Source organism: Pristiophorus japonicus, chromosome 15, assembly GCF_044704955.1.
Source record: "Pristiophorus japonicus isolate sPriJap1 chromosome 15, sPriJap1.hap1, whole genome shotgun sequence".
Classification (NCBI taxonomy): Eukaryota; Metazoa; Chordata; class Chondrichthyes; family Pristiophoridae; genus Pristiophorus; species Pristiophorus japonicus.
The window spans coordinates 166,459,083-166,485,116 of NC_091991.1; the positions used below are offsets into that span (position 1 = coordinate 166,459,083).

The 26,034-nt window shown below is 43.9% G+C and overlaps 1 protein-coding gene across 2 annotated transcripts in view; it reads right to left on the reverse strand.

The window, feature by feature from the left end:
- The window catches only part of rnf216 (ring finger protein 216), a 227,172-nt gene that overhangs the window by 141,904 nt on the left and 59,234 nt on the right, over positions 1-26,034 (reverse strand). For both annotated transcript variants that reach the window (XM_070901274.1, XM_070901275.1), the window contains 8 exons: positions 23,380-23,470; positions 22,803-22,967; positions 19,739-19,853; positions 18,710-18,849; positions 12,985-13,035; positions 10,895-11,032; positions 8,636-8,784; positions 2,995-3,073 (listed from right to left, as the gene is read on the reverse strand). In XM_070901274.1, the coding sequence (XP_070757375.1) occupies positions 2,995-3,073; positions 8,636-8,784; positions 10,895-11,032; positions 12,985-13,035; positions 18,710-18,849; positions 19,739-19,853; positions 22,803-22,967; positions 23,380-23,470 (928 nt within the window). The remainder of the gene's footprint in view (positions 1-2,994; positions 3,074-8,635; positions 8,785-10,894; positions 11,033-12,984; positions 13,036-18,709; positions 18,850-19,738; positions 19,854-22,802; positions 22,968-23,379; positions 23,471-26,034) is intronic.

Sequence of the window (26,034 nt, forward strand, 5' to 3'; positions counted from 1 at the left end):
TACTTTCTGGCTTGGGATACAAGTTCTACGATACGACCAAGTAAAATGGAATCACCCGATAGTTATTCCTAATTTTCTCTGAATAAGCCTGGATGAGTGAAGTTCCAACAACACAAGCAGCTCAACACCATCCAGGACAAAGCAGTCCATTTGATTGGCACCCCATTCACCACCTTCAACATTCACTCCCTCCACCACCGCTGCAGTGTACTCTATCTATAAGGTGCACTGCAGCAACTTGCCAAGGCTTCTTCGGCAGCACCTCTCAAACCTACAACCTCGACCATCTAGAAGGACAAGAGCAGCAGGCACACGGAACACCATAACCTCCACATTCCCCTCCAAGTCACAGACCATCATGATTTGGAAATATATCGTCGTTCCTTCATCGTTGCTGGGTCAAAATCCTGGAAGCCCCTCCCGAACAGCACTGTGGGGAGTACCTTCACCACGCAGAGTGCAGCGTTCAAGAAAGCGGCTCACCACCACCTTAGAGGGCAATTAGGGATGGGCAATAAATGCCAACCTTGCCAGCGACGTCGACATCCCAGAAATGAATTTAAAAAATCTCACAACAAGTCACCTTGAATCTGGTCTCCCTTGCCCAGAGCCGATTTGCCCTCAAAGTATCTCCCAACAGCTTGAACAAAGAGCAACTTGATGTGAGAATGATGCACATTAAGTGGTACTTCACCAGACCTTGGTGTAATATTCTGGAGCACTATCCCAGCCCCCAGTTAAAAGTCTAGTTTAAATACAGGAAAATTAAAGACAAGAAAATTGAAATCGACAGGAGGCAAACCTTTTTAATGCAACGAGTGGTTCGGATTTGAAACGCACTGCCTAATGGGATGGATACAGATTCAATAGTAGCCTTCAAAAGGGAATTGGATAAATACTTTGAGAAAGAATTGCAGGGATATGAGGAAAGAGCCAGGCAGTGGGATTAACTGGATTGCAGACTCGATGGGCTGTATGGTCTCCTTCTGTTTTGCACTATTCTATGATTCTATATCCTCAAAAGGCTAATAAACCATAGTACCCATCAACATGACCATACATAAAACAGATCCCTATTGGCTTGTTCCCTTCACTTCTTATACTGTCGCCATGTTACATCTGTGTTTCATTATGTTACACTCTTGATAATTTGTCCCAAAGAGACGATCTCTTTTGTAAAGGTACCAACTGTACTGTCTCTAACACAAGCGACAAAGAGCACATTTAAGCAGCTCAGAACAGATTTCGCAAACTTACAATTTTTCTGTACTATCAATCTTTTTCCCAACCTGACCGTCAGGAGATTTCTCCGTTCCGGAACCTGGTTTGAATGCATTGCATACATCAATGCACCGTCCTACAGCACCATCTAGTGGGCATTCCATGACACTTTGTCTGTGACACTTCTGAACTGAAGATGAAAAAAGCAACTATTTTGCTGGTCGGAAAATAGTCAAAGGTTCCAAGTGGTGCTGAACTGGTAATCTGATATAGGTCAGCCAGAACAGCTGTAAAAAAAATCTCCATCCAAAATAGGAAGCTATCTTCCACATACTCCTATGTATCCCCAGTATTTCTTTTCACTTCAAGCATCTTTTAATCCAGTATTCCAATGGGCTGTGGACCTTCAGCTATTCAGCTAGGACAGAGTGGCTCAAGATAGGAAGGAAAAGAGGAAAAATACAAAGCAACTTACAAGTAATATGTACTTATTTGGAACAGCCCAGTAACACCTGGCACGCTCACTATGTTAAACTTTAAAATAACTGAAATATTACAGTAAGTGATCGGAATCAGCCTCAAATCGTGGCTTGCACCACTATAGACCCCAACACAAGTGTTACATTTAAATTGCTTATCTCCAACTGTCTCTGTGCATCCAGGAACTGAATCCACACAAACTATGAGGTGGAGAGAAACATGTTGCCAGACTTGCATCATTATTATACTTACAGTCCCATTCTTGCTTCAGGCAATACAACTTTCTGCTTGTGCCAAACTATGTGGATTTCATTCACAGCGCGTTGACACAATCCAGATTTTTGTTTCCAAATATAATGAGACATGCCTGGATACAAAGGAAGTAAACTCAAACGCAATTTCACTGATAGATGCAAAATTCCCGTGTTAGAAAACATGGAGTTTTTGACAGACTGTTCCCAGCAGGTACTCTTTTCACCCTTAACTTTCTGAATCTTTCCTGCACCCTCTTCCCGTCAACAGGTTAACAGTCCAACACGGATGCCTGTACTTAATTTCACCTGCACTGTCCCAACTGCAGTTTTCAACCTTGTTCCTGGACAATGAGACTCCCCACCTTTTTCTCAGAGTTACTAAATCTATCACTCTCCTTGATGGATATCATTTCACTGACATCCTGCATCACATTCACTCACAACACCGAATCTGCTTCAATGAAGTGTTTATTCATTGCATACGATGCATTGTTTAGCTGTAGAAATATTGCCCGCTGCAGTTAAATCACAATATGCATTCAGGAGGTTACCGTTAAAAAGTATGACTTCTTTCTGGCTTTACCTTGACTGAAGTACTGATTCATTCTAGAAAACAGTATATTCGTAACATAATAATCACTGGTGGTGGTGCAGTATTGATCTACAACTATTTTAATGAGAGAGGATAGTTAAGTTATGTCATACATTGGGAACAAGATGACCTTTATCTACTCATTTTCCAAGACAAGGCATTGAAATCTGTAACAACCATACAAGAATCCTTCTTAGAGAAAAGGCACATAGAAGCAATCATCACCATCCCCACGTTTTTATCTGGCCGTATCTGACTTTCAACATTTAGTGCCACCGTTGCATCTAACCTTGGTTGGATATGACACGGTACAAACTCTCAACAGGCGGAGTTGGGCCGACTATGAATGACTGAAACTTGATTAAAAGCATTCAAGCAACCAAATGCAAATGAGGCCAGTTCTCAAAAGGCCACTGTTTTTTTTAAATAAAGAAAGCAGGTTCTTACCTTTCGACAGCGTGGGTTGGGACAGCTGAACATGTTAATATCTTTGTCGAGTAGTGCTGGGAAGTTGCAGAATGGGCACCTGGAGCAAGCAAAGTGAGAGAGAGTCATTTAAATACAGTACATGCAAAAACCCTTCATATATGTCCATCCAATTACCTGGTTCGTAAAGGTAATGCCTAATATAGCACTAAGCCATACAGGTCCAGATTCAATTCCTGCTTTGTGCTGTTAGCAGATCTTAGGCAGGACAGCAGTTAGGGCAATAAAATTGGCCCAGCACGGAGGGAAAAAGATGCAGCAATGAGGGTCCCCATTACTGCCTACGATCCAGAAACTCCTGCTACAAATTGTGTGCATGTGTGGACATCGGCTGAGGCAGGATCGGGCTCACATATTACATAGAACATACAGCACAGAAATAGGCCATTCAGCCTAACTGGTCTATGCCAGCGTTTATGCTCCACATGAGCCTCTTCCTACTCCTCGTTATCAAACCCCATCAGCACAACCCGCTATTCCTTTCTCCTTCATATCTTTATCTAGCTTCCCCTTAAAACGCATCTACGTTGGCTGTAATGCCCTCCATGAGTCGATAGCCTGCAGACCATCACTGTTCAGGCTCATGCATAATAACTGGACACTGAGGCAAGACAACGGAAGGATGTATGCACCCGTGGAATCGTACCCCAGTAAGAGTCAGCGACTTCAGGAGAAAAATACGTTTCACATATTTCAGTTTGTAATACAACATAATAAAGCTTTAATCGCCGTTTAGTTTGGAGTTTGGTTTCTTCTTCCAACTACCTGGGCTGTTATTACCATGACCATATTCTGACTCGAGATTACTTTGCATCACATTAATCAATATACACAGAGGGACAATCCCACTGACAGCAAGTTCAGCCAAATGTGGAATCTGGCCAATGGGTAATAGACAGCAACACACTTGGGGCATTAGAGGACATCAGTACAATTAAAATAAGATTCTAAATAACGGTAACTCAGTCGCTCATGCGGCTGAACACTCAAGTTCAAGTCTCAGCACGATCTGCGACTCAACCCTGCTCGTTTCAGTGGGACAAGCTTGGTCAGCTCTCAAGTCTGACCAGCAGAGGGAGTGCCGCGTTGAAGCAATGCACTGCACCTCGAGACTGACAACAGGCGCAGCCCAGCTTTCCTGTTCTCGGTCTCTCGCTGATGCATCAATCAGCATTAATCATCAACATCATGGAAGGTGTCGGAAGTAAAATACTGCAAATGGGAAAGGAGAAAATTAGGAGATTAAATTATGACTAAATAGTTATTTCTATATAAAGGAAAAGATGAGAATTTGCACTTTATGCAGTGCCTTATGTCCCAAAGCACTTTACAACCAACTTTCAGTCACTGCTGTTAAGTAGGCAGATGTGACAGGCAGCTTGTGTGTAACTAAGTCCCACAGACCAAAATGAAAGGTGTTTTTGGTGGTATTGGTTGCAGGAGGATTGTTTGCTCTTAAAACAGTGCCATGGAATCATTTACATCCTCCTGATCACCCAGGGATTTGGAGGGGAGGGGGAAGGATTTATCACCAAAATGTTAGTGAGAAGGATGCTTGGGCTTACAGTCACCATTTGGAGAAAAACCCACTGGATGTTTCTTCAAGTGGCAAAATTCAACCCGAGGGACTAGAAAATAACAGGTTTCTGTGAATATAAAGAGGATATTTCCTTTCGTGAAGGCAACCTGTGGATCTTTTCAAATAAACTTGAGACTGGGAGAAGGAAAGAGAACAAACTTTAAACAGGTGGCCTGTGTAGATTCAGATTGATAAAGTACTTGAGCCTCACTTCACCATTTGTATCATGAACGTAATGGCCTAGGTTTGAGGGGACAAGGAGGGGGGAGAAGGAGGAATAGCCAGGGGTTTTTGTTCCTAATAATGAGCCAGGGGCCACTGCTGGAAAGTGCACTGGTGAAAATTGTGGTCAAACAGTATGCAATTCAGGAAGGTCACATTGGCCTTGGAGGGACTGCAGTGAGATTCACCAGAATGATACTGGGGCTAAAAGGGTTACATTATGCGGACAGGTTGCATAGACTCGGCTTGTATTCCCGAGTAGAGAAGATCAAGGGGCAAACTAATTGAGGTGTGATTGGATAGGGTAGAGAGAGAGAGAGAGAGAGAGAGAGAGAGAAAGAGAGAGAGAGAGAGACCATTTCCTCTGGTGGGAGAGTCCAGAATAAGAAGGTATAACCTTAAAATGAGAGCTAGGCCAGTCAGGGATGATGTCAGGAAGGACTTCCTCAAACAAAGGATAGTGGAAATCTGGAACACTCTCCCTCAAAAAGATGCTGAGGCTAGGGGTCAATTGAAAATATCAGAACTGAGATTGACAGATTTTTGTTAGGCAAAGGTTTTCAGTGTTACAGAACCAAGGCAAGTAAATAGAGTGAAGATAGAGATCAGCCATGAGCTCATTGAACAGTGGAACAGGCTCAGAGGGCGGAATGACCGACTTCTGTTCCTATGTCGAAACTTGTACATGAAGAATCATTTTTTGGGCAAGGAAGCAGAAGGGTCCATATTTACGAAAGGATATACTTTCTTTGGAGGCTGTTCAGAGAAGGTTCTCTAGGTTGATTCCGGGGATGAGGGGGTTGACTTATGAGGAAAGGTTGAGTAGGTTGGACCCTCTACTCATTGGAATTCAGAAGAATGAGAGGTGATCTTATCGAAACGTATAAAATTATGAGGGGGCTTGTCAAGGTGGATGCAGAGAGGATGTTTCCACTGATGGGGGAAGACTAGAACTAGAGGGCATGATCTTAGAATAAGGGGCTGCCCATTTAAAACAGAGATGAGGAGACATTTCTTCTGTCAGAAGGTTGTAAATCTGTGGAATTCACTGCCTCAGAGAGCTGTGGAAGCCAAGACATTGAATAAATTTAAGACAGAAATAGACAGTTTCTTCAACGATATGGGGATAAGGGGACCGGCGGGGAAGTGGAGCTGAGTCCATGATCAGATCAGCCATGATCGTATTGAATGGCGGAGCAGGCTCGAGGGACCGTATGGCCTACTCCTGTTCCTATTTCTTATGTTCTTATGTAAGAGTCACTGCCTGTGAAACCATATCCCAGCAGGAAACAAATGGACCGGAATTTGCAGTCGGGATGAAAGGCGAACTGGCAGCATCGCTGACATTCCGCATTTGAAACTGACCGCAACTTTTGGGATTTGGCAGATGCGCAGGCGGTCCCGAAGTTGCAGTCGATCATACACTGCTCCGACACAGGCTGGGCTGTGCCTGCCCCCGCACCCCAGCCCACCACACACACACACAGCCTGCAATCGGTGTCATCACCCCAATCAGCGAAACTGACAAAAACTTCAGCTCTTCCGCAATAATTATGCTGTTAAATTCCCCACTACAAATTAGACCCGAAGTGATGAGGTGTAACTGGGGTTTCAACAGCGTATTGGCTGCTAAACAAAGATTATGGACCTGAGACACTAGTTTTAATTTTGTGCGGTGTCAAATGTATCCATTTTAATAAAAATGTCAAACTTTAATTAAAAAAAATATAATTTTTATTTCAGGTTTGCCTTATTCCCATGCGAGAGCCTCAATCTGTGTTCTGTGTCCTCCAACATTTTTAATGTGCCGCTGACTGCAAATTTCAGGCCATTGTCTCCAGGCAAGCAAGAAAAAAAAAACACTGATTGTATGGGACATTTGTTAGTGAATAGATGCACCAACATAATTTATTTTTCAGCTGGTGCAGACAGCTACTTCTTTACGTTTGTCACCAAACCTCAAATACGCTCGTGAAAAGGCCGCAATCTAATCTCTGGGCTCAGATTACAGCTGGAGCTAGATTTTGGGTCCCCGAAGACAAAATCAAAACCGGAACAGCTTTACAACCCGTGCGACTATTCACAGAAGAGCATGGAGTTAAATGATGTTTTGGCAAACATTTTGGTGCTGAAGCTGGGACTTCAGGTTTATACCACAAACACAAAAGCTGCTGCAACTCTCTCTGAACATTCAGTCCCCAACCAAAACACAGATAATAAATGGTAAAACTTCATATTATTTCTGCTGGTAGAACTTTCTCCTCGATCACAGTGCTGTGTGAAACTTAACCTGCACATGTAGAAACAACTTGGATTTATATCGCGCCTTTAACTAGTAAAATGTCCCAAGGTGCTTCAGAAGAGCATTTATTGGAAGAAATTGTGCTTCGGAGGAAAATCATCCACTCTTCCTCAATTATAGTTTTGAGCCTTCCATGGTTTGCATTACCATTGATAAAAAATATTCCTTGCTGATTTGTGATATGCTATTGTCAGCCGTCGCTCAGTGGGTCGCACTCTCGCCTCGGACTCAGAAGGATGTGGGTTCAAGCCCCATTCCAGAGACTTGGGCACAAAAATCTAGGCTGACACTCCAGTGCAGAACTGAGAGCGCGCTGCACTTTGAGGTTGCTGTCTTTCGGATGAGACATTAAACCGAGGCCCCGTCTGCTCTCTCATGTGGATGTAAAAGATCCCACGCCACTATTTCGAAAAGAGCAGGGGGGTTATCTCTAGTGCCCTGGCCAATATTTATTCCTTAATCAACATCTGGTCATTATCACATTGCTGTTTGTGGGAGCTTGCTGTGCACAAAATTGGCTATCTCATTTCCTACATGACAAGAGTGACTACATAAAGTGCTTTGGGACACCCCGAGGTCGTGAAAGGCGCTATATAAATGCAAGTCTTTCTTTCTAATTGCTTAAAAAAAATGGAACAGTATCATGACATCGTGCAGGTATACTATATTTTCAGATCAAACAACTTGCTGAGCATAGTTATAGGCATCAAGTGTGGTTAGTGCTTCAATGCTGGGGATGCTAGCCTGGTCGAGGATGCTAATGTAGGTGCGTCTGTCCTCCCAGGGGATTTGTAAGATCTTGCGGAGACATCGTTGGTGGCATTTCTCCAGCGACTTGGTGTCTCCTGCACATGGTCCATGTCTCTGAGCCATACAGGAGGGCGTTGAACATGTTGAACATACAGCATTGAAGCACTGACCACACTTGATCAGCTCTGCTGGGCAGGCCACATTGTCCGCATGCCAGACACGAGACTCCCAAAGCAAGCGCTCTACTCAACTTCTTCACGGCAAACGAGCCAAAGGTGGGCAGAGGAAACGTTCCAAGAACACCCTCAAAGCCTTCCTGATAAAGTGCAACATTCCCACTGATACCTGGGAGTCCCTGGCCAAAGACCGCCCCTAAGTAGAGGAAGTGCATTCAGGAGGGCGTTGAGCACCTCGAGTCTCATCGCCGAGAGCATACAGAAATCAAGCGCAGGCAACGGAAAGAACGCGCGGCAAACCAGTCCCGCCCACCCCTTCCCTCAACGACTACCTGTCCCACCTGTGACAGAGACTGTGGCTCTCGTATTGGACTGTACCGCCACCTAAGAACTCATTTTAAGAGTGGAAGCAAGTCTTCCTCGATTCAGAGGGACTGCCGATGATGTGAGATAGTCATCAGCCCTAGGATGCAACGCACATCTGTGTCTCATGAGCTAGACGCTGGTCCAACACTGGTCTAGGTTTGTTTAATTAAAGAGAAGTGCAGAAGACAACGTGCGTCAGATACCAACCGTACAAGTTCATCAGCACAGGCTGTAGCAATCGCCTCCTCTGCTTGACGTTCATAGTATTTGCATAGTATGTTCTCTGGCAATACCTTTTCCAGTTCACCATTGAGGAACGTGCAGGTACAGCAGCTATCCATACAGCTCAGCTGGGACTGAAAACAAAGGAAAAACATACACCATGATCCATTGCAACACACATCAGGTCCGTTACCTAACATTTCTGGTTACGGAAATTTGTATTTACTCGCCACCTACATCAGGCGGGAAACTTTTAAAGGGGGCTGTAAAAAAAAATCTTTAATAAATGTAATAATCATTTATCTTCAATTATTTCATCCCCAGTGCAAACCTTGCATTACACTAAAATGCCACAAGAACCACAACCCAGAAAACGACTCACTGCTACCCAAATCCCAGCTCGTCTGTTTTTTTTCCTCTCATTCTATTCTCAGTTCTTCTTTCTCCCTTAAAAATGGTCTCCGCCACTTCATCCCTTGTCCTTCTCACCATTCTGCAGCTCAGATTCTCGACCTGGCTTGGTCTAGGCACTCCATTTAATGAAACTCTGGTGGTGGACTCAGTCGTTGTTTCTCCCATACCAAACCCGTGTGTTACATTTCCCAGAAAGTACCAACTTCATCCTGGGATACGCTTCCACGGGCACTGGGCCACATTCTGATATCTCGAGTTCAGAGAAGATTCACTCGATTGATTCCGGAGATGAAGGGGCTGTTTTATGAAAAAAGGTAGAGCAGGTTGGGCCTACACTCATTGGAGTTTAGAAGAATGAGAGGCGATCTTATTGAAACATGTAAGATTCTGAGGGGGGCTTGACAGGGTAGATGCAGAGAGGATGTTTCCCCTCGTGGGGAGGAATCTAGAACGAAGGGGCATAGTTTCAGAATAAGGGGCCGCCCATTTAAAATGGAGATGAGGAGGAATTTCTTCTCTGAGCACGTCGTGAATCTGTGGAATTCTCTACCCCAGAGAGCTGTGGAGGCTGGGTCATTGAATATATTTAAGGTGGAGATACAGATTTTTTGAGCGATAAGGGAGTGAAAGGATATAGGGAGCAGGCAGGGAAGTGGAGTTGAGGCCAAGATCAGATCAGACATGATCTTATTGAATAGCGGAGCAGGCTCAAGGGGCCAAAGGGCCTACTCCTGCTCCTATTTCTTACCTTCAACCAACTGGCCATTGTTCAGGTTTGAGTCTAGAAAGTGAATGTTAACCGGCTGCTGAAGCATTGATAGAAATGTACCCTTTGATCACCCAAATTCTTCAGACAAACTTGCTAAATGGGATTGTTGGATAGTAATCAGGAGTATTTGCTCGCTGGCTTTTCCCTTTCTCGACCCCATGGGAGCAGGGAGGTGGTGAACTTCATATCCCTTCTACTGCATTCCAGCCTTTCAAATGCCAGCATCGTCATCTTGAATCTGTTCATTATCTTGCTCTTCATCCGCAGTGTACCATGCCGACATAATACTCATCCAAACCATGTTCCTCCAACACCAAAACAGACTTGGTATTAATTGCCATGGTGTAGGATCATTTGCCCCACTAGAAATCCAGAATTAACCTACAGTTCAGCTTCCTCGAATATACCACATTTCAACTAGCCGATGACAATATGTGGTACAATGGCAAGAAGTAGTTTGGCACAGAATAAGCCGACAGACAGCACAATCACTTAGACCTGTAGTCATGCAGTCTACTGCAAAATCTGGTACAGTTTGTACTGTGAAAGGGGAGGTTCGACAAGATAGATGCAGAGAGGATGTTTTCCCTCGTGGGGGAATCTAGAATTAGGGGGCATAGTTTCAGAATAAGGGGTCGCCCATTTAGAACTGAGATGAGGAGGAATTTCTTCTCTCAGAGGATCGTAAATCTCTGGAATTCTATGCCCCAGAGAGCGATGGAGTCAGGGTCATTGAATATATTTAAGGTGGAGATAGACAGATGTTTAAGTGATAAGGGAGTGAAGGGTAATGGGGAGCGGGCAGGGAAGTGGAGCTGAGCCCAAGATCAGATCAGCCATGATCTTATTAAATGGCGGAGCAGGCTCGAGGGGCCAAATGGCATACTCCTGCTCCTATTTCTCATGTTCTTATGAAACAACTAGAATGAAGTAAAATCACAAAAAGGCAGATGACTGAGATCAAGCTCTTTTTATTCCAAGTGCACATTTAGAATCTTGGGGGGCATAAGCCGCCAGTTATTTTTTTTAAAAAAGGGCATTTCTTTTAAACTGATCCTTACCTTGCCAGCTCCAAACACGGCCTCCTGTGCATACCTCACCAGGCATTCTTTACAGAAGAGATGACCGTCGCTGCATTGTGTCAACTCCTCAAAGGCAAATTCCCCGTAACAGCAGCCGCATTCAATCAGCTGTCCATCCTGTAATGAGCAACAGTGGATTAATTACAGATTTTTATTCAAGTGCAATACAGTATCCTCCTGGCAATCTGTCGTTGTTTTTCCTTTTAAATGTTCAATAAATTCAAGTAATCCAGTAATTTTAATGAGGCAACTGGAATCGATTGGATTAAACCACCTTGAATTACGAACATACTGCGGTGATGAAGGATGTCAATTCTGCAAAACAGTGTTTGTTCTGATGTGCAACATTTCCACTGACCGCACCAATCACTCTGGCGTGATGTTGATCACACTCAAGGCACAGCTGTACCAATATACCCAAATTCCAGTATTAAAATATTCCCCCGCCCCAACAAAATACACACAGTTTCTCTATATCCCATGGCTTTCATGAACATAATTACTGAAGCACTTTCACAGAGTATAGAACCGAAATATGTTTTGGAAGCTGCATTAAGGATTCCACTAAAAGCTGGCTTCTCTGGACCAGACAGAAATGCGACAATCAATTTGACTTTGGACATTCAGATGGAGCAGAGTGTGACCTAGATTTAAGCTGAAAAAAATAGTGCTACAATGCACTTTTTTTTGAAGATGCATGCTTTATCGATTGGAGGGAGGTGGGAGACACGCGCATCTGGATTATGAAAGAGATAAATGGTTGGTGACAACAGGATAATACTGAACATCAACTCAGAACAGAAAAACTGCAGAACTGCAGCTCCCCTCCAAGGACAACATTTAAATAAAAATTTGAAAAAAAAAATTGCCATGCAAGAAACACAAATTTTAACACATGTTTTATAAACGCCTTGGCCTGGAAGTTAGGGAGTGCCCATGTTTATTCATGACTAGCTGGATATTGGGTTTCAGGCCTCATCAGAATGGAGATGATGCTGCGGGAGGAGTGGAGAACAGGGGCGAAGATTTTGCCGCAACTAGTGCAGCAGCAGCCCACAGGAAAGCGAAGGCCTGGGTGGGAATTCTTGACTGGGTGGGGGAAAAGGGGGAAAGAGAGTTGGAGGGTTGGCACGCACGCACTTCCTGTCCGCCATTTTGGGGATCTTAGAAATCCGCGAAGTGTCTGAGAAAACGGGTGTTACGTGGCCCAATTTCTGGGTCCTTAAGATTTCCAATAGGCTTGTGCTTTAGAAATGCACACAGTAAATACTTGATTCCATTTTTGCCTGCTGGAATCAGACGACATCAGGCACTCAATACTCTTAATTGACCAGACATATTGTGCAAATCGTTCAGAAGGTTTTTGAAGGAACAGGAAAAGCACAAACATATAAATGCCATTTTAAACTGAAGATAAAAATCCATAAAGGAGCAACATTTTAAAATGCTGGAAATACACAGCAGCTCCACCAGCATCTGGAGAGAGAAAAAAACAGCTTAACATTTTGGGCTTCACCCTTTTGTCATAACTAGATGATAGTGGAGGCCCTTTATAGAACTGGCGCTGAAAATAAAAACATGTTTTTGCTGTTCTTCCGTCCTCTCTCTGATTTAGTCAGTTCTATTTTTTTTTATATAAATGTACCTACCTCTCTCTTTCTGACCAAGGGTTTCTACCCAAAACATAAAGCTTATTATCTCTCTTTTCAAATATCTTGTGAGTTTGCAGCATTTTAAAGTTTTATTTTCGGCAAAAATTTGACACGTTAGCATTTAATTACAGCATTTCAAGATACAATCCCATGCTTGGATGGTTCCTAGCATGCCTACTTTCAAAGTGGAATCTAAAAGGCAGAACAAATCACATCTGTAAAAATCGGATAGCTGCTGAGATGCAGCATCAGTGCTTTAAGATGCATGAATGGAAGATTCAGATGCTTCTCAGCATGGCCACTTCTGAAAGAAAACAAGGTCACTTATAAATGATTTATGAAGTTTGGTGCTACTCCAAAGCTGGAGATTACAAACGGTAATATGCTGGCTTGAAGTGCTTTGTAACTTGTGCTTACCTTCTGATATTGTTCTTCATTCATTTGCATAGCAAACTGAAAATCTGCATACTGCAACAGAAACAGAGGTATAAGTATGGCTCCAACAGTGAATTGCAAACCATCGAGCTTTTTCGATTTTCTCCGCCTGCTGCTCCCAGCCCACCCATCTCCACTCAAGGCATGGACTCCTTTTTGAGGTATGGCTCCACAGGTGCCAGGTACTCTCCAGTATCTCAGCAATTTATTCCTACGTGAGGTTGGACCGTCAACTGCAGGTGCAGCATTTCTGAGCTGCCTGCACATGAAGGGCACTTGCGGCAGGGGTCACGGGATAGCAATGAGGAACGGGAATTACCACCTAAGTTTCCTGCTGCTTAAATATAACATTAAAAAATAGGAGGAGTAGGCCATTTGCTCCCTTGAGCCTGCTCTGCCATTTAATAAGATCATGGCTGATTTGATCTTGGCCTCAACTCCACTTCCCTGCCCTCTTCCCATAACCCTTGACTCCCTTATCGCTCAAAAATCTGTCTATCTTCACCTTAAATATATTCAATGACTCAGCCTCAACAGCTCTCTGGGGAGAGAATGCCAAAGATTCACGACCCTCAGAAAAGAAATTCCTCCTCAAATCCATTTTAAAGGGGCAACCAACCCCTTATTCTGAAACTATGCCCCCTAGTTCTAGATTCCCCCACGAGGGAAAACATCCTCTCTACATCCACCTTGTCAAGCCCCCTCAGTATCTTATAGGTTTCAATAAGATCATCTCTCATTCTTCTAAACTCCAATGAGTATAGGCCCAACCTTTCTTCATAAGCCAACCCCTTCATCTCAGGAATCAACCCCGTGAACCTTCTCTGAACTGCCTCCAATGCAAGCACATCCCTCCTTAAATAAGGAAACCAAAACTGTACGCAGTACTCCAGTAAACTTGAGGCGCTGAGGCTAGTAATTGCACCCCTATTACTGCCCTGGTCGAGATCAACAAAGTCAGCAGGAATGGGGAATTCCGGACTGTATGACAGTTACTCACCGCATGAGCTGACTCAACCATGAGGGAATGTCCAGCTTAAATTTATTTCCCTTGATTTTCTCGCAAGTTTTCTTCCGTTTTGAAATGATTGACTCCCTATTAAATGCAACAGCCTGGTGCATGTGTGACAAATTAAACTTTGAATATTCTAAATGATAGAAATTTACAGCACGGAAGGCAGGTCATTTCGGCCCATCGTGTCCATGCCAGCTGACAAAGAGCTAACCAGCCAAATCCCACTTTCCAGCTCTTGGTCATAGCCCTGTAGATTACGGCTCTTCAAGTGCATCTCCAAGTACCTTTTAAATATGATGAGGGTTTCTGCCTCTGCCACGCTTTCAGGCAGTAAGTTCCAGACCCCCACCACCCTCTGGGTGAAAACATTTCTCCTCAAATCCCCTCTAACCCGACTATCACTTACTTTAAATCTATGCCCCTTGGTTATTGAACCCTCTGCTAAAGGAAATAGGTCCTTCCTATCCACTCCATCTCGGACCCTCAATTATATACACCTCAATTAGGTCTCCCTTCACACTCCTCGGTTCAAAAGAAAACAACCCCAGCCTATCCAATCTTTCCTCAAAGCTATAATTCTCCAGTCCAGGCAACATGCTCGTAAATCTTCTCTGTATCCTCTCGAGTGCAATCACATCTTTCCTGTAATGCAGAGCAGAACTGCATGTAGTACTCTAGCTGGGGCCTAACAACCAGTGTTTTATACAGTTCAAGCATAACCTCCCTGCTCTCAAATTCTATGCCTCGGATAATAAAGGCAAGTACATGCGAACATATGAAAAATGGCGGACAGGTAAAGACCATCTGTACCATCAAGCCTGCCCCACATAATTGTGATAGAAACATAGAAAATAGGTGCAGGAGTAAGCCATTCGGCCCTTCGAGCTTGCACCACCATTCAATATCATGGCTGATCATTCCTTCAGTACCCCTTTCCTGCTTTCTCTCCATACCCCTTGATCCCCTGAACCACAAGGGCCATATCTAACTCCCTCTTGAATATATCTAATGAACTGGCATCAACAACTCTCTGTGGCAGGGAATTCCACAGGTCAACAACTTTGTATACCTTGTGTATCCTATATCCCATGTGCCCTCTTAACCACCTTATCTACCTGTCCTGCTACCTTCATGGATCTTCACAGTAGTGTTGTTTAGAATCATATTTCTGACTTAAACTGCATCATCTTTCATAAACCCACATACAGTTGCATTCTTGTGCACCTTCCATTTTGTGCTGTCGCACAGACCACAATGGTGCCAAGCAGAATTCCTGATGAGTGCTGATACCAACTGGGATCAAGCAGATTCTTGATACTGTAATGCTTCTAAATACTTACACCATTTATTTTATTTATCCTCCGTCCTCAAAATACAATCACTCACATAAACAGAAAGCAAGCTTTGGCAAGACTGTACGACGTTCTGAACCAAAGTCCTGAATTTAAAATGCTTGACCATAACATTCTGCTTAAATACACAAAGCAAGAAAGACTTGCATTTATATAGCGCCTTTCGTGACCACCGGACATCTCAAAGCACTTTTGAAGTGCAGTCACTGTTGTAATGTGGGAAACGCGGCAGCCAATTTGCACACAGCAAGCTCCCACAAACAGTAAAGTGAAAATGGCCTGATAATCTGCTTTTGTTATGTTGATTGAGGGATAAATATTGGCCCAGGACACCAGTGATAACTCCCCTGTTCTTCTAAATAGTGCCATAGGATCTTTTATGTCCACTTGAGAGTAGACGGAGCCTCGGTTTAACATGTCATCTGAAAGACGGCATCTCTGACAGTGCAGCGCTCCCTCAGCACTGCACTGGAGGGTCAGCCTCAATTTTTTTGTGCTCAAGTCTCTGGAATGGGACTTGAACCCACAACCTTCTGACTCAGAGGTGCGTGCTACCCACTGAGCCACAGCTGACACTGTTGTAGATACTTTAGATGAAGCAATGATGCAAATAAGAAAATATTAAACTGGCTTTCACTGTTAAAAAGTCACATCCTAAACTGATGGACAATAAAAATCAAGAGTTACTCCCCTATATTACCTGTGGAGATTTGTTTATACTAATGTGGGAAGTAAGGGAACAAGTTCATTTCTCTAACTACTATTGGCAAAAATATTTATTTATTTTCCAGACACTATTCAAAAATACTTACTTCACTGTCTCTGGGAAGATCCTTCCCAAATTATTTAATAAATATGCAGAGCTCCTCCATTTTCACATCCAACCCTGTCCCCCATCCCAGGCAACATACATCCTCTGACTCACCGTGTGCAATGCCACAAGGGAACAACTAAAATGTATATTTAAAATGTGGGCCAAAATATATAATAGAAAGCAAAACATGAGTTTGAATGAAATGGGCGAGGGGGAGGGGTGTACGTGAAAGGGGAAATAGAATGGGGGAAAAAAACCAGAGAGGAACATTGAGGGTCAATTGACCACGAAATGTATCAGAGCCAAGCCCATCTATTCTCACCTAATGTTCACAGAATCATGGAAATCTATGGCACGGAGGAAGGCCATTTCGGCCCACCGTGTCTGTGCCGGCCGACAAACAGCTATCTAGCCTAATCCCACTTTCCAGCTCTTGGTCCGTAGCCCTGCAGGTTACAGCACTTCAAGTGCACATCCAAGCACCCCTTAATTGTGGTGAGGGTTTCTGCCTCTACCACCCTTTCAGGCACAGAGTTCCAGAGCCCCACCACCCTCTGGGTGAAGAAAGTTTCCCTCATATCTCCTCTAAACCTCTTACCAATTACTTTAAATCGATTTCCCCTGGTTTGTTGAACCCTCTGCCAAGAGAAATAGGTCCTATCCACTCTATCTAGGTCCCTCATCATTTTATACATTTCAATGAGATCACCCCTTCGCCTCCTCTGTTCCAAGGAAAATAAACCCAGCCTATTCAATTTTTCCTGAAAGCTAAAATTTTCTCGACCAGGCAACATCCTCGCAAATCTCCTCTTACCCTCCCCTATGCAATCACATCTTTCCTGTAATGAGGTGGCCAGAACTGCACACAGTACTCTAGCTGTGGCCTTACTAGTGTTTTAGAGTTGAAGTATAACCTCCCTGCTCTTGTATTCTATGCCTCGACTAATAAAGGCAAGTATTCCGTATGCCTTCTTAACCATCTTATCTACCTGGCCTGCTACCTTCAGGGATCTGTGGACCTGCACTCCAAGGTCCCTTTGTTCCTCTACACTTAGAAACATAGAACATAGAAAGATAGTTGCAGGAGTAGGCCATTCGGCCCTTCGAGCCTGCACCGCCATGCAATAAGGTCATGGCTGATCATTCCTTCAGTACCCCTTTCCTCCTTTCTCTCCATACCCCTTGATCCCCTTAACCCTAAGAGCCATATCTAACTCCCTCTTGAATACATCCAGCGAACTGGCATCAACAACTCCCTGCGGCAGGGAATTCCACAGGTTAACAACTCTGAGTGAAGAAGTTTCTCCTCATCTCAGTCCTAAATGGCCTACCCCTTATCCTAAGACTATGTCCCTCAGTGTCCTACCATTTAATGTGCATTCCCTTGCCTTGTTAGCCCTTTCTAAATGTATTAACTCACACTTCTCAGATTGAATTCCATTTGCCACTGTTCTGCCCACCTGACCAGTGCATTGATATCTTCCTGCAGTCCACAGCTTTCTTCATCAACCACCACACAGCTTATTTTAGTGTCATCTGCAAACATCTTAATCATACCCGCTTCATTCAAGTCCAAATCATTGATATATACCACAAAGAGCAAGGGACCTAGTACTGATCCCTGCGGAATCCCATTGGAAACATCCTTCCAGTCACAAAAACACCCATCAACCATTACCCTTTGCTTCCTGCCTCTGAGCCAATTTTGGATCCAACTTGCCGCTTTGCCCTGGATCCCATGGACCAGTCTGCCACGTGGGACCTTATCAAAAGCCTTGCTAAAATCCATATACACAACATCATACGCTCTGCTCTCATCGGCCCTCCTGGTTACCTCCTCGAAAAATTCAATCAAGTTAGTCAGAAACGATCTTGTTGTAACAAATCCATGCTGAATGGCCTTGATTAATCAGTGTCTTTCTAAATGAAGGTTTATCCTGTCCTCCAGAATTTTTTCTAATAATTTTCCCACCAACGAGGTTAGGCTGACTGGCTTGTAATTTTAAACAATGGTACAACATTAGCAGTCCCCAGTCCTCTGGCACCACACCTTGTACCAAGATTAATTGCACCACTCCAATCAATACCCCAGTCAATATCAGCACTGATCAGGGACTCTACCTGGCACCATTGTGGTCTGTATGACAGCACCAAATGGAAGGTTCACATGAATGGAAGGTTCACATGAATGCAACTGTATGCAGGTTTATGAAAGATGATGCAGTTTAAGGCAGAAATATGGTGCTAAGCAGCATTGTACTGCTGCGAAGAACTCGCATTTTATTTGGGAGTTTCGCCACACAAAACAATAAACAGGTGAAGTCTCTCTTCTAGCTGAGAAGATCAGTAGGTTTGCTTCTTCCCATCAGCAGTACAATGCAGGCCAATGCCTTGCGTCTGGGCAAAAGATATTGAAGAAAACATAGACCTGCCCACAAAACTTTATACCAGATCAGATAATCTTTCACAGCAGCCATCTGGGACTTGCTGTTCCCCAGTTCGTACTCTCCTGAACACGTCATTTACCTCTTCCATCTCTTTCATCTTCTGATAGAAGAACTCCTGTTCTTGTCGCACTAGTGGATGAAGGGCATCCTTGTCATACGATCTCCAGTGTCGTCTTTTGTGTTCTAGAAAGCGCATCTGTCTCTCTATTTTCAAGGCACCTAAGAAAAATGCATCGTACAGCTCGAATGACAGGCCTCCAACTTCTACATACACATATATTTTTGGAAAATTCCATGTGTAAATCTAGTCAGGTTTTCAAAATTGTCCTGTTGTTTTGTAGCTAGCCAACACTTGACATTTAAATGGTTGAGTGAATGAGGCACACAGAATGAATGTATTAAAATACTTCAAGGGAGGTACAAGATAATGCTGTACTGAGATATATTATGGTAACACTATCTGGCCTCCATTATAATGGTGTTCTTGGAAGACTTTATCTATTCCCAATGAGTGGGATTAAAACGGAATACACAGCTGCACAAGAGTTGCCAAGCACAATAAAAGGACACATTCCCACACATTAACAGACAGTTTTTCCAAGACAATTAAACAACAGTGTTACCGTCACTTTTCAGCACAAGGGTCATTATGACAACCCCCGCAAGGAAGAGAGAAGATGTAAATAATTTCTGATTACTTTGGCAGTAACATTGAAGAACAGCACAAGTTCCATTCGGAACAATCTCAGTAACAGGCCAAATAGAAAGGTTTTAATTTTTGCTTATGCACGAACAGTACTGGGAGATCCAAGCGCTTTATTGTACATAAACATGCAAGACATTCAGAAGTGCTGTGTATAATACATGCAGTTTATTAACGCTCATCCCCAGCATTCTGCATACTTGTGTCAATTCAATCAGTTAATGGATTTTTTTTTCCTGAATAACTGAAATACAAATAGAATTGGGGCCAACCCCATTCACTTAAATATAACTAGCACTCAAAAATTACAGCCAAATTAGATTTTACTATTTCAAGCGACATTAATCCAAACTGTCAGGACTTACAGCATGGCTGCGCCAGACAGAAGCAGCTTTCATTCCTTACCTTGTTCAAATTTGAAACTGATTGAATTAAATGAGCTCATTTCTTTTCGTCTGCTCTTTTTCTGACTGGATTGTGGTGAGTTTTCCTGCCACTGCTTAATTGCATCCGATAAGGCCTACGAAACAATCAGCAGGACAAGAAAAGCTAAAACGGCAGCCATTGTACACAGTTCATAGAACAAAATCAGTTTGTTATTCGAAAACAAGAGTTTATCAATAAATCACAAACAAAAAGCATGTGCCGCAAAGGTCCTGGCACTACAGCTAACCATAGCTGTAGCGAGGGTCAGCTGTGGCTCAGTGGGTAGCACTCTCGCCTCGGAGTCAGAAGGTTGTGGGTTCAAGTCCCACTGCAGGGATTTGAACACCAAAAAAAAAAATCTATGCTGACGCTCCAGTGCAGTGCTGAGGGAGCACTGCATTGTCGGGGGGTGCCATCTTTCGGATGAGACATTAAACCGAGTCCCTGTCTGCTCTCTCAAGTGGATGTAAAAGATCCCATGGCACTATTACGAAAAAGAGCAGGGGAGCTATCCCCGGTGTTCTGGCCAATTTTTATCCCTCACTCAACAGAACAAAAACAGATTATCTGGTCATTGTCACATTGCTGTTTGTGGGAGTTTGCTGTGTGCAAATTGGCGGCTGCGTTTCCTACATTACAACAGTGATTACACGGCAAAAGTACTTCATTGGCTGTAAAGAGCTTTGAGACATCCGGTGATCACGAAAGGCACGATATAAATCCAAGTCTTTCTTTTTCTAACTATTTACATTTTATAACTGGAGGGAATTCACGAGACTTGGTTTTTACCATGCTGTGGCTGTTGGTGCGTCTGCCTAAATGACTTGCAAATTTTAAAACTGAGCTTACCTGACAATGTACAGCTTAAATCACAAATAGTAGCATTTATTTTAAACTACTGAATGACAGGTTGCAAATCAGGGAAAAAAAATATTGTTTCGGAGCGACAATTAGTTTTTGTTACCTATTCAAATGAAACTAAAAATATAGTTGGAAAAATAAAATCACAAAAGCAAGTTTAAGTCCACAGAGACTAATGCACTATGGGAGACCGATGGACAGCAGCACGACAACCATTTTATTCTACTAATCTCCTCTTGCTATATGTGTATGCGTTAAGACTGTTACTTGAGTTACAGAAGGTTGCTTGGTTAAGTAAGAACAAATCGGCGATATGTTAATCACCATCCCAGCTACATGGCGCTCAGGGTCAAAAATACCACCTCCACTATAGAATCATACAACACAGAAGGCAGCCATTCGGCCCATCATGTCTGTGTCGGCTCTTTGAAAAAGCAATCCAATTATTCCCATTTTTCTCCTCTTCCCCCAGAGCCCTAAACTATACCCTCTGTTCCCTACCCAATGTCCCCTGGTCCCCATCCCATATTTCATTTCCCACACCTTCCATCCCCTCGCTACGCTATCCTATACCCTGTATCAATTATACAGCACAGAAGGAGGCCACCTGACCCAGTTGTGTTGTTTCTTTGAAAAAGCTATGCAATTATTCCCACTCCCCTGCTCTTTCCCCATACCCACTATCCAATGACTCCTTGTCCCATATCCTCGGTCCCCAATACCATTCCTGCTATCTCCGACCTCTATCCCATACTCCCTACTCTCATTTAGAGAGGTTAGTAAAAGTAAGAAGACAATTTTGACTCCAACATTACTTAACCCACTCTTACTTTCACTCAGTTCAATCTCAACCACTAGAGGTCACTATTCAACGATTCAAGCACACAAGTAATATCAACAATAGACTGTTGCATCATTTTGTTGTTACAATACCAAATATTTTTTTCCTCACTCATGAATTTTGTTCCTTGCCTTCCTCTTCTGAAAGTATTAACAACTTGCATTTATATAGCACCTCTAACTCAGTAAAACGTCCCAAAGTGCTTCACAGGAGCATTATCATACAAAATGTATCACTGAGCCACATAAGGAGATAGTGCGACGGGTGACCAAAAGCTTAATCAAAGAGTTAGGTTTTCAGGAGCCTCTTTAAAAGAGAGGTAGAGAGACGGAGAGGTTGAGAGAGGTTGAGAGAGGAAATTCCAAAGCTTAGGGCAAAACAGCCAAAGACACAGTGGCCATTGGTGGAGCGAGGAAAATCAGTGATGCGCAAGAGGTCAGAATTGGAGGAGTGCGGAGATCTCAAAAGGATGTACAACTGGAGGGGTTAGGGACACCTTGCAGGGTTACAATCCCACAGGTGTCAAACATCCTCAAATACGCCACCTGCTCCTGTCTTCATTTGACGACCTTACATATGCCCTTCCAGCACAGATCGCTGGATAGTAATCAAAAGCAGGAAACATGACCGACATTTCCACCACGCTAACCCACGGCCATCGAGACCGATTGCAGCACCTCTTCTACTGCCCGGCTGAGATCCGCTCACTCAGCATGGACTCTGGATATTGTTTCAGGTCTGAATGGCTCACCTACTACCTGGATAAACACACAGCCATGACAGAAGCTTAACTTTTAAGCTAACCAGTCATAGTTCCCAGTAACCCGTATCAAAATTAAGTCATCTTCGACTGCAGTCAGTCATTATTTGAACTGACCTGGGTAATACCAGGGCAACACCCAAATACTACATTACAACAGTGACTACACTCCAAAAAAACTCCATTGGCTGTAAAGCGCTTTGAGAAATCCGGCGGTCGTGAAAGGCGCTATATAAATCCAAGTCTTTTCTTTTTTACTTGAAGGACAGAAAAGGCAGTCAACTCTATTTTTACACTGCATATTGCATGCAGGCTTGGACTATGTGCATGAATAACAAACAAGATATGACCATTTTGAAAAAATACTAAAATAGGAGAAACAAAATCCAATTTCTTCCTGTTCATTTTACGAATGCATTAAATAAAATCGATTTGGCACGCAAAATCAACTTCAGAAAGTTGCTATCCTGAACCTCCAATCTACATCACACCTCAAGCCATACATTTATAGAAGCAATCAATAAAGAAACCAAGTTGAAAAGGAGTAGGAAAAAAAACAAGTAGCACCTGGCAGCACAAACCTTGCGGGTGATTGCATAGTGTCCCTTGAGCTCATGTAAAGCCCATTTGATGTCTTGACTGTTTAACATTTTGAAATCTGCCATAAGGAGGTCAGAAGCCTGAGTAAAACACTGTTGGTTCACAAGAGTGAGCTTTGAAAAGTCAAAAAAATCCATCTTCGGTTTCTATTGAAATAGAAAACACAGGCATGCAGAAACACATTAGGGTGTAGCAATTGTTCACATGACTTTATCTAGTACCTGAAGGAAAATGGACCCAAGCAGCACGTTACTGATGTAGCTAACTTTGTACTCTGGTTTTTCCCATCAACTTGAAACCTATTATTAATAAGAGCAGAATAATAAAGAAAACCTAAAGTAAGCAATGTGTTATATGTAATTCTAGTCCGTGAAAGCTTACCCTAACCCGATACCCATTCCCATAGCCACAACACTGCAAGTTCGGCTCTCTCAATGCCGTGCCCCTCTCTCTCGTGACAGGAGACAAAACTGTTGCACAATAGTCAAACCCAGCTTCGCTACAGCATTTGGAGTAAAAGAATATTCCATATGAAATGGCAAGAATAAGCCAAGTTACCTCTTCATTACTTTCGAGCAAACTGCTGGTGTGTGTGAAAATTACATTTTTCTTCGGATAATCAGGATTTTCCAGGAGGTGGTTGCACAAGCTGAAAACAAGGGCGGAACAAGTGTTGGTACACAATTGATGTAAAGTCACAAGTAGCTTCCGATCTTTGTCAAATGGAAGGGCAAAACCCTCCATTAAGTGTGATTTAGTCAATGCTCGGAGAAGCGATGGAAGGGGAAGATAATGCATTCCATGGAAATCGATGCAAATTTCAGAGAAGGCTATAACCATCCTGAGGATTTGGTACCTTGCAAAATGCCATTTCCTCATTTAAAAAAAAAATCATTCTCTTCAGATCTATACGTCCCTAACCAAAGCTTTAGTCAGTAACAATCTGTAACCAGTCCTTCAAATGACTTTCCATGTCATATCCTTCATTCCCTCCGTGAAGAGCACCCAATTTCTATTTGGTGTCTTACCTCGCCTTCTCTGATTGGATGGCTATGAACAATTCATTATGGTCAAAGATAAGCAGCGTCAGGAAAGGACAGAGAATTTAACGGTCATAGTGCATCAACAAATAAGGCGAAAGCAGGGAATAATAATAAAAAGTTAAAATTAAGGCGCTTCATTGAATGAACGAAGCATTCATAACAAGACAGACGAATTATTGGCACAAAGAGAGATAAATAGCTTTGACCCAGCCATGAGAGATAAGTGGTTGCAAGGTGACCAAGGTTGGGAAATAAATATTCCAGGGCACTTGACATTTCAAAAAGATAGGCAGAATGGAATGAGAAGGCAATGGGGTGGGGGCAAGCACTTATAATGCAGGGAGCAGCGCCAGCCCTTATACACGGCCTTCTTAGATCTTACAAAGGCCTTTGACACTGTCAACCGTGAGGGTCGATGGAGCATCCTCCTCCGTTTCGGATGCCCCCAAAAGTTTGTCAACATCCTTCGCCTGCTTCACAATGACATGTAGGCCGTGATCCTTACCAACGGATCCATTACAGACCCAATCCACGTCCGGACCGGGGTCAAACAGGGCTCCAACCCCCTTCTCAATCTTCCTCGCCGCCATGCTCCATCGTATTGTTACCAGTTTGGTTCGCCCAATCAATCAATATGTAGATTTAAAGTCGCCCATGATAACTGCTGTACCTTTATTGCACACATCCCTTAATTCTTGTTGATGCTGTCCCCAACCTCACTGCTATTGTTTGGTGGTCTGCACACAACTCCCACTAGCGTTTTCTGCCCTTTGGAATTCCGCAGCTCCACCCATACCGATTCCACATTATCCAGGCTAATGTCCCTCCTTACTATTGCATTAATTTTCTCTTTAACCAGCAACAATACCCTGGCCTCCTTTTCCTTTCTGTCGATCCTTCCGAAATGCTGAATACCCTTGGATGTTGAGTTCCCAGCCTTGGTCACCCTGGAGCCATGTCTCCGTGATGCCAATGACATCATATCCATTAACTGCTATCTGCGCAGTTAATTCGTCCATCTTACTCCGAATACTCCTCGCATTGAGGCACAGTGCCTTCAGGCTTGTCTTTCTAACACACTTCGCCCCTTTAGAATTTTGGTGTAATGTGGCCCTTGTTGTTTTTTGCCTTGGGTTTCTCTGCCCTCCACTTTTACTATTCTCCTTTCTATCTTTTGCTTCTGACTCCATTTTCTTTCCCTCTGTCTCCCTGCATAGGTTCCCATCCCCCTGCCATGTTAGTTTAACTCCTCCCCAACAGCACGAGCAAACACTCCCCCTGGGCCATTGGTTCCGGTCCTGCCCAGGTGCAGACCGTCCGATTTGTACTGGTCCCACCTCCCCCAGAACCGGTTCCGATGCCCCAGGAATTTGAATCCCCTCCCTTCGGCACCACTGCTCAAGCCAAGTATTCATCCGAGTTATCCTGCTAGTGAGAGGGAGGTACTGAAGCATGTCCTTGTTGGGCGGGGGGTTGTGTTGGGGAGGTTGATGGGATTGGGGGCTGGTGGATCCCGGGGCCTGGTGGTCGGCGTCCTGGAGTGCTTGAGGGGGTGGCCCTGGAGGTGGTGGGTGCATTGGTGATTGTTTTCCGGCAGTCTGTCGGCTCTGGATCGGTTCCTGTGGACTGGAGGGTGGCTAGTGTGGCACCACTTTTTGGGGGACAAGGGAGGGAGAAAGCAGGTGATTGTAGACCGGTTGGCCTGGCATCAGTGGTGGGGAAAATGTTACTCAATTGTTGGGGGTGAAGTGGTAGCGCGTTTGGGGGGGCGGTGGCAGGGTCGGACCGGGTCGGCGTGGATTTGCGGTGGTGGGGGGGGGAAAGAGGTCGTGTTTGGCGAATCTTCTGGAGTTTTTTGGGGGTGTGGCTGGCGGGGGAGAGTCGGTGGTTGTGGTGTGTTTGGACTTTCGAGGGACTTTTGGCGGGGTCCTGCACGGGAGATTGGTGTGCAGGGTCAGGGCGCATGGTGTTGGGGGTGGTGTGCTGGCGTGGGTGGAGGGCTGGTTGGCAGACGGGAGGCGGAGAGTTGGGATGGGCAGGTCCTTTTCGGGGTGGCGGAGAGTAGCTGGTGAGGTGCCGCGGGGCTCGGTGCTGGGACCCCAGCTCTTCACAATATACATTAACGATTTAGACGAAGGAATCGAGTGTAATAGCTCCAAGTTTACAGATT